The following is an 18,114-nucleotide window of genomic DNA, read 5'->3' on the forward strand; positions in this document are numbered from 1 at the left end:
AGTTCATCTTTGAACTGTTATGGAGTTGAGCTCTGCACTAGGAAGCTGAAATGAACCAGACAGAACGTGACTGCGTCTTTGTGCTATGTCCTGAACCATTCTGGACTGATGCTTTGCACTACGAAGTAGAGGTGGTCCAGATGGTAGGGGGCTATGCCTTTGGGCTATGGCCTGGACTGCCCTGGAGTTATTATGCTCTGCGTTATGAGGCTGAGATGGTCCAGACAGGAGATGATTGCATCTTTGACCTATGGCCTGGGCTGCTCTGGAGTGATGTTCTACATTATCAGGTTGATGTTCTCCAGGCTGGAGGTGGCCACGTCTTTGGGCTATGGCCTGGACTGCTCTGGAGTGATGCTCTGCACTATGAGACTGAGGCGATCCAGACTCGAGGCGGCTGCATCCTCCACACCTGCAACACAACCACATTTCATTCACACACTCATTGATTTTTCGTGCTCTGTACATCACAACGTGTAGAAGGACTCCCAGGGACAAGAGGACCCCAAGGTAAACATTAACAAAGAAAAGCACCCCTTACATACGACATAATTATGACATTGCATTAACAATAACTGTCACGGCAAAGCTCACACTAAAATCAAAAGAAAAAAAAAAAAAAAGAAACTGACAAGTTGCTGCTTTGAATAAATCTTCTTGTACGTGAGCTAGAGACTTCGCCAAATTAGAGGTAGGCCTACAAAGTAATCACCAATACGATCTTTACACTGAATTAGAAATGTGCCTGCACACTTCAGAGTCCCAGTATGCTGAAATGACGACCAGTCAGCTGTATGGAAGCAACCAGACAGAGCCTAGAAAAATACGTCTCATGCAATTTGCTTGCTGGAGGACCATGAATCACCACCTACACCCCACCTGCGTTGCATGAGTCACACATGTGATCATTGTACAGACAAGAAGAGCAATTTATCTATCATTATTCTAGGAAGCCTGGTACATTCTTCACCGCATGTCGGAGGGCAGGTCTGTAGGATTGCAAAACTGTATACGTGGCTAGGCAGTATCCTGCTGAAATGTGATCGGTGGTGGAGCTAGCTGGAGGGGGTCCCTCGAGTCATAAAGCTTTCTGTAGATCACACTCACCACATGGGCCATACAAGTCGAGGTCGAATGTCGTATCCACTGGGTCCAGTTGGTGTATGTATCAACAACGCAGGCTGCTATGAGCACAGTGACGTTTAACATGTATGCTGTTCAACCCGTGGAAACGCTACGTTTGGCTCCTCGCATTGACGCCTGAAGGATCTACATCTACACGTCTACTCTGCAAACCACGCGTTAGTGCCTGGCAAAGGGTTCATCGAACTACGTTCACACTAATTCTCTATTATTTCACTCTCGAACAGCGCCCGGACAAACGAACAACTATATTTTTCCGTGCGACGTCTATAAATGGTTCTGAGCACTATGGGACTTAACTTCTGAGGTCATCAGTCCCCTAGAACTTAGAACTACTTAAACCTAACTAAGGACATCACACACATCCATGCCCGAGGCAGGAGTCGAACTTCAAAAGATATCTGGAAGATCAAGAGAAGCTTTGAGAAAATGTCAGCTTTCAGAAATATACGAGAAATTCATTAAAAATAATATTAGAAATTTTTACCACTTGGAAATGATGAAGACTGAGTTCCAGCACACTTAGTGAAACGGGTACTGCTGCAGATTATAAGAGAAAAAGGAAAAGAGTGAAAACTAGCAGTAGTCTAGCCATTATTTAAAGAGGAGATAAAGAAAATATCATGTTCTATAGAGGACTAACAATTGTACCAGTGGTGTGATGTATAAAATATTACCAAAAATTCACCTCAGAGGAGCTGAAGAAAGTTGACGTAAACTACTGGGAAAATATCAGGGTAGATTTCTAAAGAAAAGATACTGCACAGAACATTTTTTAGCTTAAAATGTTAGCCAGTAATTCTATAATAGTATCATTTATTGATTTAAAGAAAGCATTTGATCTTCTAGTCAAAGTGATAATAGGCAAAATAATTAGAGAAATTAGTGTTAAGGCAAAATCAGAGAACATAATTTGTGGAAATGTAACATATATGTCACGTAAAATGAAATTTATGTGGGAAGTATCTAAGTCAATTGAATGAAAACACTTATGACTGTGGAATGGTTTAAGATCTTCAACTACGTTTTAGACAAAAATTGTAAGGATTTCGAATTTGGAGCTCCAAATCTGAAAATTAAACCAATAAATCTAATAGAGAAACTACAAGCAGTTAAACTACGTAGCTTTTGCAGACGGCTTGGCAATACTTTAATAAAATCACACAGGAGCAGTTACTCAAACAATTCTTCTGGGGGGGGAACTGCCTACAGAACTGATCTCAGAATTTCAGATGAAAAAACAGACCTCTTGGCAAACAGCAAAATCACTGCGAAGGAACACAAATATATGTGAAACAGAAATATCGTGGTTGACTTAAATATTTTGGGGAAACCATACATCTGTATGGACTAGGAAAATATGCAGTACATGTGAGAGCTAAAAAACACACACACACAAGGTGAAGAAAAAATGCCGCACTTGGAGGTCGGCATGCGATTCCTCATTTATCTGGAAATCTCAGATAGGGTGCAGTTTGAAGACACGTTTATACGTAAACCAAGAGCTGGCAACGCTGTCGCACGGTGCAGCCGGCACGGTAGCTCAGAGCTGGCTGGTCTCTGTAATCAAAGAACATCAACATCGACTTCAACGGATGTCACGTTTATAAGTGGGACATATTTTATCACCTGCCAATAGCCTATCACATAACATTGGCATCCATTAAACTTCATGCATGTATCTACTAAACGCCCAATGCAGAACGGTAACAGGTCATGTTGATGTAGGGTGGTTTCCCGATAGAGTACACAAACGATGAATACATGGAAATGGTTTTGGTGCTGGGTGCGTCAGATCAGAGAGCTGCCACTGCTGCTGCCCGTGCGCATGCTGCACGGTACTCTCAAAGGCGCCATCCCGATAAGAACGTTTCTGGTCGCCTGGATCAACACCTTCGGAAAACCGGTAATCTTCGTCCACACATAACGGCATGCGTTCTAGAAACCGTTCACCAATCACCTCGGCCAAGTACCCGTGATATTCCAAGGCAGTTCCACATATCTCAAAGACTGGTTGTTGAAGTGTTGCAGGACGAAGAACTGCGTCCGTATCATTCCACGTTAATACCAGCGGCGAGAAGATTGCATTCGACGAGTACAGTTTTGTGAACGGCTTTTGCACCAAGTGGAGGATAACGAACATTTTGTAAATAATGCAATATGGAATGACGAATACCTTCACTTGTTAACGTATTTTCAGCCTCGACAACAGCGATTATTGCTCGGAAAACAACTCACATGTCACACTTGAATGTCGCTTTCATGCACGCTTTGGCATAAACCTGTGGGCTGGAATCGTGGAAGGATTGCTTTTTGGGCCCTTATCTCTTGCCGGACTAGTTGAATACGCCCCTGTATCGTACGTTCTTTTGCAAATCTATGCATGATGCATTAAAAAACGTTCCACTCAGTGTTCGGCGACAGCTATGGTTTTGGCATGATAGTGCACCGCCACACTTTGGAATGAACGTGCGTTTCCATAGAAATGGATTAGTTGCGGAGATCCAGTGTTCTGCCCTTAATCCACTAGGTTCCTATTTGTGGGGACACTTACAGGAACAAGGTTATAGTACTTCACCCACAACTCGCGTGAATGTCAATTCGGCAATGTCCTATCCTGCGTTAGACACTGGACTCCCATTCGGGAGGACGACGGTTCAACCCCGCGTCCGGCCATCCTGATTTAGGTTTTCCGTGATTTCCCTAAATCGTTCCAGGCAAATGCCGGGATGGTTCCTTTGAAAGGGCACGGCCGATTTCCTTCCCAGTCCTTCCCTAATCCAATGAGACCGATGACCTCTCTCCTTCCCCAAAACAACCCAACGCATCCTATCCTGCGTAGGATCCAAGGAGCTGCGAAGTGTTTACAACTGCAAGGTGGACGATTTGAACATAGTCTGTAAAGTTTACGTTGCCCGTACGTGTACTTATCACTCTGTGAAGATGAGCTTGGATGAAATTATTGTGCATAATGTGCAGTCTAGTATAGCCTACCTATTGTGTTGTTTGCACCTCATTGGATACAGACGATGTATCCACTAATGTTTTCTATTGGAATTATTAGTGTGATGGAAAAACAAAGTGTCAGAAGTTCATGTTATCTCATGGTCTTTAATCACATATAACAGTGATAGAATGAAGTACACGAGATACCGCATTGTGGAGAGACACGGTCAGTGAGAGCGCGATACGAATATCGGCGAACCTGCATGTCCGTTGCCTACGGCATTACCTCGTCTCACTTCAGCTATTAGGCCAGCTGCGGCCGAGCGCGGAGTTCGTGCTACCTTTTCTTGGCCACGCTGCACGCAGTCACAGCCTCCTTTTTTAAATCGGGTTGCTATCAAACCTATTGGTGGGACTAGGTTTCGCTAGATACTCTTTAGTCGTGAACTGGGATGCGGAAACACATGCCGACGGCGAAGTGCGGCGTTTTCCCTTCACTCTGTGTGTACACACTGCCATGACGAAGTCACGGATACCTGCTATTATCGTGTCGGACCTCCTTTTCCCCACTGCAGTGCAGCAACTCGATGTGGCGCCGTCTCAACAAGTGTAAAGTCCGCTGCCGAAATACTGAGCCGTGCTACGTCTACGGCCATCCGTAACTGCGAAAGTTTTGCTGGTGCGAAATCGTGATGACAACCTGAATGCATAACATCGTCGGATATTCACCACAGTGGAACCCTACGTTAAGCCCCTCCCACCTGAAATCGGCGTTGATCTGATCAGGCCAGGGTTTGCCAGCAGCCGGCACGGTCCCGAGGCCAGGAGAGGCGCTGCAAGTCATGTCGTGCTGTTAGCGCAGGCACCCGCGTCGGTCGTCTGCTGCCGTGCCCCAGTAGCGCCAAAGTCCGCCGTGCTGATCTAATGGCTACGTTCGTCGCACGTCCGACATTGATTTCTGCTGTTACCTGACGCAGTGTTGGTTGTCTGTTAGAGCTGACACCTCATCGCCAACGCTGCTGCTCTCGGCGTCGCTGAGTGAAGGCCGTCCGGTGTTCTCGGCACACTCTTCACACTACGGACCTCGAAATATTGAATTCCCTAACGATTTCCGAAATGGAATGTGCCATGCGTCTAGCTGCAACTACCATTCCGCGTTCAGAGTCTGTTAATTCCCGTCGTGCGGCCATATGACTTCGGAAACCTTCTCACAGCTACGCCAGCACATTGCCTTTTCACATCCTGTGTGCGAGATACCACCGCCGTCTGTGTATATGCATATCGATATCCACCTCAGTGTATGTATAAAACAGGATGTAAAAGGCTATAATAGAGTTGGCAAAAGAAACTCCCTGGCCCTTGGCAAAAGTGCTTTGCACGTAACGTGTCTCTATGGCAACGCTCGAGCTCCGTAACGACGACTGATTTCTCCTGCGCCGCCGAAAGCTGACAACAGTATCGCCACTCCTCAAGCAGTGACGTGATGCGGACTACAGTGAGGAGTGCTGCGTTATCCTGCTGGAGTAGGCTATGTGGTACTCTGCCCATAAACAGTTTGGCAAGATGCATAATGCTGAGCATTCAGCCTCCCTTCAACCAATGGCAAGTATGTCCTGTTGTCACCTCCAGCAGTTTCCGACACCACGGAGGGGTATCGAGAGTCGTAGCTCTCTGTGACCTTCCACCACATGTCTACGGACACGTTGACTTCGATCTGACAGCAACGAATCGAAGCAAAGCTGATCACTGAATACTACAGGACGCTATTCAATGCCCCAGTCCACTCTACCCCTTTTGTATGGAGTAAGCGGTAAATGATGCAACCAAATCCGGGATTTCGGCATAACGTCCAGAAATCTGTTTCCGACCATTGGAGATGACACTCTGCCAGAATTTCTGCTGTTTTCAACGACCTGTTAGTCAGTGACAGTGGAACAGTCCTGTAATCTGCTCGTGGTGTGGTCATTCTGGGAGGACTCCTGCCTTTGTCAGGTTGTTGTCCGGAGTCCGCCTCGTCACCACAGAGTTTCTGCAGTCATCGTGCAACAGCCAAACGTATCACGCTCTCACGTCCCTCACGCCAATGATTCGACATAAGAATGGCGACAGGCAGCACACGCGCGTCCACGCGCGCCCACTCAGGCTGTGTTGCGGCGCCCACCTGAAAAGTTCCAGTGGCGTTCCACACACCCAGCATATTGATGAAACTGATCAACTTATGCTATGGTCATACTAATATTGGACGAGCACTTTACATCTACATCTACATCTACATAACTACATATATACTCCGCTAGCCACCAAGCGGTGTGTGGCGGAGGGCACAATTCGCGCCAAAGTCATATTTCCCCCCCTCTGTTCCACTCGCGGATCGCGCGAGGGAAAAACGACTGTCTAAACGCCTTAGTACGAGCTCTTATGTTCATTATCTTTGAATGGTGATCACTGCGCGATTTGAAAGTTGGTGGTAATAATATATGCTTTACATCTTCGGTGAAGATCGGATTAACAGCGTTCCGTGAAGGTGTATATCAACCCTGTGCACCAAAGCCTTCACATTCTGATGACGAGGCAGGAGGCGCCTATATAGAGTTACGGAAGTTCAAAGTTGAAGCAAATTCCACTAGAAGACGAGAACGGGAGATTTTAATGCGCCAGTATGACAAAAATTTAAGAACTACTCCTGTGCTCCACATTCTTCCAGAAGAAAACAGACGGAAAATGGAGTTGGAAATGATCAAATGTATATGGAAATTAAATTGACTTCGTTTTAACAAACTGTATAGAGCGTGACAGCGCTAAATTACTTTCGATTTTCAAGCGGCGTAAAATAAACATAGCTGAGCCGAGAAACAGCCTTGTTAGACAGGAGATAAGAAACGTCGCGTGCCGTAATTTAGCCAACATTTATCTAACACATGCAAAGTATGTTACCTTAAATTAACCGGCTTGAATCTAACTGAATACTTAAACCATCACAATCGATCAGCGTTAAATTCTCCACGAATTCATAGGTGGAGCTATGCTGTTCAGCATGCGCTGAAAGGTACTCACTCAGTTTATTGCATACCCCTTAACATAAGGAAACAAACAATGACAGTAAAATAAGTTACACAATACTCACTATGGCTTGACTAAAATATACGAATTATTGACACAATATTAGATGCAGAATCGCATCTAAAAGGAAAAGAAATGGGAATTAAATCATTAACAATAACATTAAACAACATAGTGAGCTACTTTATTTCGATCCCATTCTACAAATTTAATTTCGAGCTGTATTCATGTCTTGCATAATAGCGTAATATAATATCCATCATATTGAAATTGGCCGTTCGCCACCGTTGTTGTCGAGTGTGAAATGCAATCGTAGATTTTTTTGTGGAGCGTCACTCTACAACAGTGAAGCATTTTATACTCTCTAAAGCGAGGAGTGGCAGCAGGCGCGTTGTTCACAGGGCGAGAGGGCGTAGCTCCGACACAGCAGTCGCTGCCGGCTGCCGGAGAGCTCTGGCGCGTGTGCCATTCAGATGCAGACGGTCTGGCCACAAGCCTGTCGTAAGAAGGTCGCTGAACGGAACTGTTACTACCGATGTCTCACAAAGTGAAATACCTTGTAGCTGCGCTACCAGTTTACTCACAACTTCGTTCAGACGAAAGGCGCTATGAAAATTTTGGCGACGAATGGTCTCGACCGCCCAGTGTTGCATTAAGATGACGCGTGGTTTCCTGCTAGACGAGGGGTGTAGACGTTGTAGAACAGCTCACACAAAGACAAGACTGCCTCCAGCATCTACTGCAGCCTACAGTGTTGCCAGACTTAGAGCATTATCAAGGTGGTCATGTTATCAGTACCATGTCGCGACTGCCGCCGGCCAGGTTTTGTGTCAAAGAGTGTTCCTCGTGCCTGGGTTCACTGAATGCAATGAGAGAACTGCACGACGACGCTATGCTAATCTGTTTCTGGTGGCAACCATGTCACACTGCTTTTACATCTGAGGATGTTCCACTAATCTGTGCTTTGTGTTATACGTTTTGTGATTGCATATTAGAGGCTTTACCATTGTTATGGAAGTATTTTCACAGAAACAAACATAACTGTGATAACAAATTGAATAAATCGTAATTGTATTATTACTGTGCAATGAGCCACTCAAGACCACGAATCTTTTATTTCAAAATACTCAGAAAATATCTCTGAAGAGCTTAAATTTTGTTGGAAGGGGGCACGTTCACGATCCAAAACATTACGACCAGATATAACACTGCAACAGCGTATTTACGTAGCTTATTCAATCAAATACCAAGTCTGGCTTAGTACATAGTATGCCCCAACAGAACAAATAGTCCTGTCACGGAAAAGCCACGTATAACACTCCTGTCTGCTACTATTGTACCATAATCTTAAAGCTGGAAACAGGCTTTGAAATAAAACTATTTTGTTATAGCAATTATGGTATAAAACAACAGAGCAGTGTTACCCTCTGGGAGGAATTTTGTTAAGTTGACCGTGTTGTACCTAACGGAAATGGCTTACCGGAAATGAAAGTCAGAATTACGTAAATATTTGAACAGTACCAAACAAAATTTTGCCTATCTGCACTGTTCAACGGATAAAGAAAACGGCCGCCAGCCTAACTAGGCAAGAGAATGATTAACATTCTCGTTTAAGAAAGTAGGTATAAGTAACTATAACGGACAAACACAACCTAGACTTGGCCACACGCGAGTGCAATGAACTCTGACACACATATGTTTTAAGATTGAAGCTAACAACTGGAGCAGCACAAACTATTTGCTAAATTATAAGAGATACCGAAACACCCTATTACTTTCAGGCTTATATAAAGTGAATGGTCTTTATAATATTACTATTAACATGCACTTCTAATACACAAGATACACAAACACTTAGCAAACATGAATATATAAAGTTTCACAACTGCAGCTTTCTCACTTTTACTACAGCGAAACACAATACTGACCAAATTGCAAGAAACTGACTCATCTTTTATGATTTATTACAGACAATAATGTGATCATTTGCCTTATAAGTCTCAGTCTTAAGAACTTTTAATATTGAAGTTAGCAACAGCACTTTAAATAGCAGTTTTAATAGGAAAGTTATTTTGAGCAAATAATATTTACTTTAACTCACTCTATTGCCACATTAACTTTAACTTTCTTTTAACTAAGTTCAAGAGACATTAATTAGCAAAACTCTAGGCTTTAACTTCTTTTAGTAAGGACACTCGGATATCACTTCAGATCAAACGGAAAGGAACCTGAGAGGTGTTATGATGAGGAGAAAATCAAAGTTGTTACATAAATTCAGATATAAATTACCTTATATTTCAGCACAATAACACATCCATTAAGCTGATCCTTCACTGTACATCATTACCGTGTTACGTTGCGATGATTGCGCAATGTGGTGGCAACTGCATGTTGGTAGGTGGAATTGCAGGCAGAATTGCTGGAATCTGTCATTTCTTGGTGGCGATGATAGATACAAACTCCAGAATAGCCCAGCTATTTATCCATCCATCCGAGGCATTGGAAAATAACAGAAAAGCCTCTCTCGAAACCAGCACTATGCAACTTTTATACGGCAGTGCACGGACTCGTAGCTCATCTCTGACTGCTGGCTCGTCCTCGACTGACTCTTATTCCACCTAGGCCAACCACATTTTGCGCGCGCTACACAGTTCCGTTCCCGAGGGGAACCACTACACCTCTTATACACAGAATACTAAGAGCCCTAAGTGAGGATCAGCAGTTTACATAACAGCAATCAAATACATTAAATAAGACAGAACATTTTCACATATTGACACCTCTACAAAAAATTATTCATACAAAATTACAATTATATACAGTAAGTTTTGTTTCCTCCAAATGGGACAAAGAATTTTAAATTACAGATACACTACTTTGCATAGAATCAAATCACGACATCAAAGGCTTGACAAAGAAAAGAGTACACAATTTTATGTTATCGATTCAAACACATTTACAGATGATCAACAATGTAACATTAAATAAAGCAAAAAAAAAATAAATAAAATAAATAAATCCATACAGCATAAGAGCTGTGGTGTTACACAGACCACTTGGTTAACAGCATGTTGCCTCTTCTTTGAAACGCAACAAAGCAGCCATTTTGTGTGGCATGGATTCAGAAAGTCTTTGGTAACTTTCCGGTGGTATATGGCACTACATATCTAAAAAAAGGTCGCGTCGATGCTTCGTGTCAATGAATTAGGAACCCGAGAATGTTACATTGCGATCTTTTTTTGAGCCATCAGTCTTCTGACTGGTCTGATGCAGTTCGTCACGAATTCCTCTCCTGTGCCAACCTGTTCACCTCAAAGTAGCAAGTGCAACCTACATCCTCAGTTGTTTGCTGGATGTGTTCCACTGTCTGTCTTCCTCTACAGTTTCTACCCTTTACAGTTCCCTCTGATGTCATGTAACTGTTCTTCAATTTTCTTTTCTATTCTTCTGTACATTATTCTTGTCAGGAACTTGTGTGCATGAGCTGTTTACCTGATTTTGCGATAATTCTTGCGCTTGTCGGCTCTTACTGTGTTCGGAATTGTATGGATAATGTTTTTTCGAAAGTCTGATAGTATATCGCCAGTATCACACGTTCTGCACACCAACGTGAACAGTGTCTTGTTGTCACTTCCACAAATGATTTTAAAAATTCCGATGGAATGTGTTTCTCTTGATAAGGAGAGAAGATGGTACGTTTGAGAAAGTGGCGCCCTTTTATTGTCAAAAATCCATGATGGTTTGGCTGGAACCCTTAAATCTGGTAAACGGTTGCGCACAGGCATACAGCGACATTACAGCAAGTTAACAATCTTTTGAAGTTCAAAAATAGATTTTAAGTCTGAAATTCGGACCATACTTCGCCAACCATATGAGATGTTTCAAGTTCCAGAAGTTCGGGTGCATCACGCTTGGGTATAATGGACACGCTAAGCGTGCTAAGTGTGGCATAGCCACCCATTCTGACGGAGCTACGTGTCGCTCCCCTACTCTCTGTGTCAATTGTTCAGATCCACGTCCAGCTCGGAGCAGAAAGTGTATGACGTTCAACGAAGAAAAGAAAATTCAAGGACACCTGTGGCAGCGACAGATCAGATGGAACTATCGCTATCTCCGCACAAACTCCAAAGGTGACCACTGCTTCCACTCCTGTTGTTGATGCTACTTTGTTAGGGCAAGTGTTGCGTTTTGGGTTGCCGCAGCCTACCTCGGTGTCGTCGAAACTGAAGGAGAAGCCTGATATTACGCATACTGTCAAGAAGGCAGAATCAAAGCAGGTGGATCGTCAGGTCCAGAAACACTCAGAGGATGACGAATCGTCCGTGGACTTAGAACCTTGCTTAGATAAAGCCTAGAGTCCACTCAGTTCTCCTCCTTCTCTCTTACACGCAGAGGGGGCAGGAGAATACATAAACCTGCCAGACAAATGGCGTCTGTGCTTCAATAGAACAGAACACAAGTGGAGGAGCTGAAACTGTTCCCACAAGAGAGACACCTCTGTCTGTGTCTACAGGAATGCATTTTAAACGTAGTGATACCCCTGATATCAGGGGATACAGCTCCCTTTTGAAGTGTGACAGTGGAGAGGAGACAGAGCTAAAGAGCTGTCTTTATGGGTAACTCTTACCACTCCACGTCTGTCCCCAGCAGAACAGCTATTTCAGGCAGTTGCTATCGAGGTGCATATTCCATTCGCTGTTACCATCTGCAAAGTATATCTGCAGGCCAACGGAAATTTGGATACCTCAGGTTCTCGTGATCTGGTTTCACAACTCCCTCCACCCTTCCTATTTGCAGGAGATTTTAATTTACAGAGTGTGCCATGCGGATCTTCATGAATGTGCCCCAGCGGTTCGGTTTTCGAAAGCCTTATTGTGTCAGAGGAGTTATGCGTTCTTAATGCTGGTGGTAGCACACATTTGAACACTGCCATGGGGCCATTCTCGGCTATAGACCTCGTCGACGATGCTCACTGGGAAGTGGTCGATGACTTACATTCCTGTGACTACTTGGTGTCGGGAGCTGTCCCTGAAAGCGAAACTGTCACGGTCCATGCTTAGCAGAGCTAACTGGACACTGTACAGTCAATCAGCTTCCTCAACTTTTGTAGTTCTGTCTTCCTCAGTTGCGTGTAATATTACAGTATGCTGATAATTTTTACTTTGTGGACCGTCTGACTACAACCGAATGAAACACACTTTTTGTGCCATACATGTAACATTTTAAAACACATTTAACACGTAAAACACCAACCACCATCCTACAAACATGGAACAAGAAATGAAAATAATGAGAATAAGCAACCATGACAAACATCTTATACAAATGCAAGAAAACTTCCACATTCAGAAAGCCATCGCTGAAAACAAACGTGTGATAAATGAACAATCACACATCAGCACAGGCTACCTACTACACTTAATAAAAGAAATGATAAGATAAAAATCGTCCGTTACACAACCAGGAAAAAATATCTCCCCCCCCCCCCCCCTTCGCCTTCTGTACATACACACACACACACACACACACACACACACACACACAAGCGCGCGCGCGCGCGCGCACACACACACACACATAGCCACACATAGCCAATAAAAAAATATTAAAAATTTTATATCTCACCAGCACAAACACAGAACACACACATACACACACACACACAAAATGCATACACAAACAGATTACAGATAACTCAATAATTGCACTCGAAAGTTGGCAATAAGATTCGATCTTTGGCAATAACATCCGACAGTCGACGTTGCATCAAAGCAATACATGCATCAAAACAAGTGTTCAGTTCTTAGTGCTGTGAAATTTGGAAAAAAAACCGCATACTGGATTTATAAGAAGAGAAACAACACAAAAAATGCAACAGGGGCGTAATATGTAGAAAATCGTCCACGCATCCTCTAAGTACAGTTCAAAATCTTACTACATAATAGCAAAAACCAGCCACCAGAACTGTTTATAACCTAGAGGTACACTGACCAAAATGCAAAACCACATAGCAAAAATATGTACACATTCAAAGTCACTGAAGATACCTTGCGGAAAATAAAAGCGAAACGCGTATGGCACGAAAATTGTGTTACATTCAGTTGTGGTCAGACGGTCCATAAAGTAAAAGTTACCAGTATATCGTAATAGTCAATTAGCTGTTTTTGAACTTCGAGATAGTGTCCAGGTGTGGGTGGATCACAATACTAATATGATCCCCCAGGCCAATGATTTGTCTGTTCCCAAGCCTTCAGAGCGGCTTCGAAGGTGACATGTCCCATCGTGGAGTGACAAGTGTCGCTCCGCCATCAGAGACAGATGTATGGCCGTGCCATGAATGAAATATCTCCTGCTACGAACCTCGCAGCCTTTCGAATCGCGAGGACAAAACTAGATTAATCGTTACAACAGCTCTTCAGAGGTATGGGAAGCCGTAAGGGAGATATCTGACAAATATGCCAGACGACCTGTACTGCGGCAGGGGTGTCTACAATCAACACCTACGGACAAAGCGAATGCCACGGAAGATTACGTCAGTTCTATCGCTGCCACTGCAACTCAGATTCAGCTTTCTGTCGCCACAGGTCGTTGGTAGAGTGGGGTGGTTGAAACTTTGCTTCTAAAACACAACGAGGACTACAATTGCTCCTTTCCCATGTGAGACCTTGAGTGTGTCCTGCCTCGAGTCAATCAGACTGCCCCAGGTAAGGACCGAATGTCGTACAGTATGTTACAGTACCATAGACTGTCATAAGTAAACGTCGATTACGGTAATTTCCCTAATAGCCGCGGTCAGTTGAGATAGTAACCGAGTTACATGTGCGTTAGGTGTATTGCATGCCGATTGTGTATGATCTCATTCGATGGCCGTGTTTGCGTATGAAATCAGTGTCTTACAAGATACCCCTAGTAGCCGCAAATGGTGAAGCGTCTATAAACTGAATGAAAATATATGAAGGGCCGCGTAACCTACGGAAAACTTTTGTTCTGCATAACTATCCTCCTGCCTGTTGCTTAAAAATAAAATGTATGTATATTAAAATTGAAACGGTCAATGTTTAATTCAGGTTTTATACGAAAATTATTGATTTGTAACAGAAATAATAAAAAATTCAGATTTATCTTTTAGTGGTTGTTGTTGTTGTGGTCTTCAGTCCTGAGACTGGTTTGATCCAGCTCTCCATGCTACTCTATCCTGTGCAAGCTTCTTCATCTCCCAGTACCTACTGCAACCTACATCCTTCTGAATCTGCTTGGTATATTCATCTCTTGGTCTCCCTCTACGATTTTTGCCCTCCACGCTGCCCTCCAATGCTAAATTTGTGATCTCTTGATGCCTCAGAACATGTCCTACCAATCGGTCCCTTCTTCTCGTCAAGTTGTGCCACATACGTCTCTTCTCCCCAATCCTATTCAATACCTCCTCATTAGTTACGTGATCTACCCACCTTATCTTCACCATTCTTCTGTAGCACCACATTTCAAAAGCTTCTATTCTCTTCTTGTCCATACTAGTTATCGTCCATGTTTCACTTCCATATATGGCTACACTCCATATAAATACTTTCAGAAACGACTTCCTAACTCTTAAATGAATACTCGATGTTAACAAATTTCTCTTCTTCAGAAACGCTTTCCTTGCCATTGTCAGTCTACATTATATATCCTCTCTACTTCGACCATCATCAGTTATTTTGCTCCCCAAATAGCAAAACTCCTTTACTACTTTGTCTCATTTCCTAATCTAATTCCTTCAGCATCACCCGACTTAATTCGACTACATTCCATTATCCTCGTTTTGCTTTTGTTGATGTTCATCTTATATCCTCCTTTCAAGACACTGTCCATTCCATTCAACTGCTCTTCCAAGTCCTTTGCTGTTTCTGACAGAATTACAATGTCATCGGCGAACCTCAAAGTTTTTATTTTTTCTCCATGGAATTTAATACCTACTCCGAATTTTTCTTTTGTTTCCTTTACTGCTTGCTCAATATACAGATTGAATAACATCGGGGAGAGGCTACAACCCTGTCTCACTCCTTTCCCAACCAATGCTTCCCTTTCATGCCCCTCGACTCTTATAACTGCCATCTGGTTTCTGTACAAATTGTAAATAGCCTTTCGCTCCCTGTATTTTGCCCCTGCCGCCTTCAGAATTTGAAAGAGAGTATTCCAGTTAACATTGTCAAAAGCTTTCTCTAAGTCTACAAATGCTAGAAACGTAGGTTTGCCTTTTCTTAATCTTTCTTCTAAGATAAGTCGTAAGGTCAGTATTGCCTCACGTGTTCCAACATTTCTACGGAATCCAAACTGATCTTCCCCGAGGTCGGCTTCTACCAGTTTTTCCATTCGTCTGTAAAGAATTCGCGTTAGTATTTTGCAGCTGTGACTTATTAAACTGACAGTTCGGTAATTTTCACATCTGTCAACACCTGCTTTCTTTGGGATTGGAATTATTATATTCTTCTTGAAGTCTGAGGGTATTTCGCCTGTCTCATACATCGTGCTCACCAGATGGTAGAGTTTTGTCAGGACTGGCTCTTCCAAGGCCGTCAGTAGTTCTAATGGAATGTTGTCTACTCCAGGGGCCTTGTTTCGACTTAGGTCTTTCAGTGCTCTGTCAAACTCTTCACGCAGTATCTTATCTCCCATTTCGTCTTCATCTACATACTCTTCCATTTCCATAATATTGTCAAGTACATCGCCCTTGTATAAACCATCTATATACTCCTTCCACCTTTCTGCCTTCCCTTCTTTGCTTAGAACTGGGTTGCCATCTGAGCTCTTGATATTCATACAAGTGGTTCTTCTTTCTCCAAAGGTCTCTTTAATTTTGCTGTAGGCAGTATCTATCGTACCCCTCGGCAGATAAGCCTCTACATCCTTACTTTTGTCCTCTAGCCATTCCTACTTAGCCATTTTGCACTTCCTGTCGATCTCATTTTTGAGACGTTTGTATTCCTTTTTGCCTGCTTCATTTACTGCATTTTTATATTTTCTCCTTTCATCAACTAAATTCAATATTTCTTCTGTTACCCAAGGATTTCTATTAGCCCTCGTCTTTTTACCTACTTTATCGTCTGCTGCCTTCACTACTTCATCCCTCAGAGCTACTCATTCTTCTTCTACTGTATTTCTTTCCCCCATTCCTGTCAATTTTTCCCTTATGCTCTCTCTGAAACTCTGTACAACCTCTGGTTCTTTCAGGTTATCCAGGTCCCATCTCCTTAAATTCCCACTTTTTTGCAGTTTCTTCAGTTTCAATCTGCAGTTCATAACCAATAGATTGTGGTCAGAATCCACATCTGCCCCAGGAAATGTCTTACAATTTAAAACCTGGTTCCTAAATCTCTGTCTTACCATTATATAATCTATCTGATACCTTTTAGTATCTCCAGGATTCTTCCAGGTATACAACCTTCTTTTAAGGCGGCTTCCTCTCTCATTCCTTCCCCCCAATGAATATTCACCTACTAAATTTTCGTCTCCCTTCACTACCTGAATAATTTCTTTTATCTCGTCATACATTTCATCAATTTCATCATCATCTGCAGAGCTAGTTGGCATATAAACTTGTACTACTGTAGTGGGCGTGGGTTTCGTGTCTATCTTGGCCACAATAATGCGTTCACTATGCTGTTTGTAGTAGCTAACCCGCACTCCTATTTTGTTATTCATTATTAAACCTACTCCTGCATTACCCCTATTTGATTTTGTATTTATAACCCTGTAATCACCTGACCAAAAGTCTTGTTCCTCCTGCCACCGAACTTCACTAATTCCCACTATATCTAACTTTAACCTATACATTTTCCTTTTTAAATTTTCTAACCTACCTACCCGATTAAGGTATCTGACATTCCACGCTCCGATCCGTAGAACGCCAGTTTTCTTTCTCCTGATAACGACGTCCTCCTGAGTAGTCCCCGCCCGGAGATCCGAATGGGAGACTATTTTACCTCCTTAATATTTTACCCAAGAGAACGCCATCATCATTTAATCATACAGTGAAGCTGCATGTCCTCGGGAAAAATTACGGCTGTAGTTTCCCCTTGCTTTCAGCCGTTCGCAGTACCAACACAGCAAGGCAGTTTTGCTTAATGTTACAAGGCCAGATCAGTCAATCATCCAGACTGTTGCCCCTGCAACTACTGAAAAGGCTGCTGCCCCTCTTCAGGAACCACATGTTTGTCTGGCCTCTCAAAAGATACCCCTCCGTTGTGGTTGCACCTACGGTACGGCCATCTGTATCGCTGAGCCACGCAAGCCTCCCCACCAACGGCAAGGTCCATGGTTCATGGGGGGGCTTTTAGTGGTAGAAAACGCAAAACTATAAACAAAAACGCAAAACAAAAACATTAAATATCGTTGAGTTTACGTAAAACGTATTGATGTTATTCATGAACAACTTTCTCACTTACCAATAATAACAGGAAACTCTTGCCTTTTACCATGATGAATAACGTCATACAGAGTACAAAATTACAACAATACTTATACAGGTTTTTGTTATGTTTGTGGATAAAATTATACATGCATCAAAAGTAACTGCTCTGGTTACATAAAAGCGCAGAAGTTACGCAATCAATTAATTTCTATTACTTATAATTTTTAGGGATATAAAATATGCAGTGGACGAACGCTGGACGACACGTGGTTCTAATTATGTGCAAAAGAAACAAAAGAAAAAGATAAGCTGTCGGCTTCCAGTTTCACTTCCACACATTCATTTATGTTTCTTTCCCTGTCAATGCTACCAATACTACCGATAATCCTACTATTTACTAGGTCATTTATGTACTGTACCAAATCTATCGGACCATAGTTTTGGCGAGCACAACCCGTTCGTGCGTCTCCTTTACAAAATCCACTCACTCGCCACTCGTAGTCAGGTCGATGTATCGCTGACTAGACTTGGTCAGCTTGGATAACAAGTGTTGACCATAAAGTTTCGGTGGGCTTTAG

The 18,114-nt window shown here is 42.9% G+C and overlaps 1 protein-coding gene across 1 annotated transcript in view; it reads right to left on the reverse strand.

Annotated features, from left to right (window-relative positions):
- Positions 1 to 203: 203 nt before the first annotated feature.
- Positions 204 to 18,114, reverse strand: part of LOC126204386 (transcription factor SUM-1) — a 542,825-nt gene continuing 524,914 nt past the window's right edge. Inside the window, exon 5 of the mRNA XM_049938757.1 lies at positions 204 to 412. Coding sequence (XP_049794714.1) covers positions 330 to 412 — 83 coding nt within the window. The 3' untranslated portion in view covers positions 204 to 329. The remainder of the gene's footprint in view (positions 413 to 18,114) is intronic.

Source organism: Schistocerca nitens, chromosome 9 (genome assembly GCF_023898315.1).
Source record: "Schistocerca nitens isolate TAMUIC-IGC-003100 chromosome 9, iqSchNite1.1, whole genome shotgun sequence".
In the NCBI taxonomy this organism is placed as follows: domain Eukaryota; kingdom Metazoa; phylum Arthropoda; class Insecta; order Orthoptera; family Acrididae; genus Schistocerca; species Schistocerca nitens.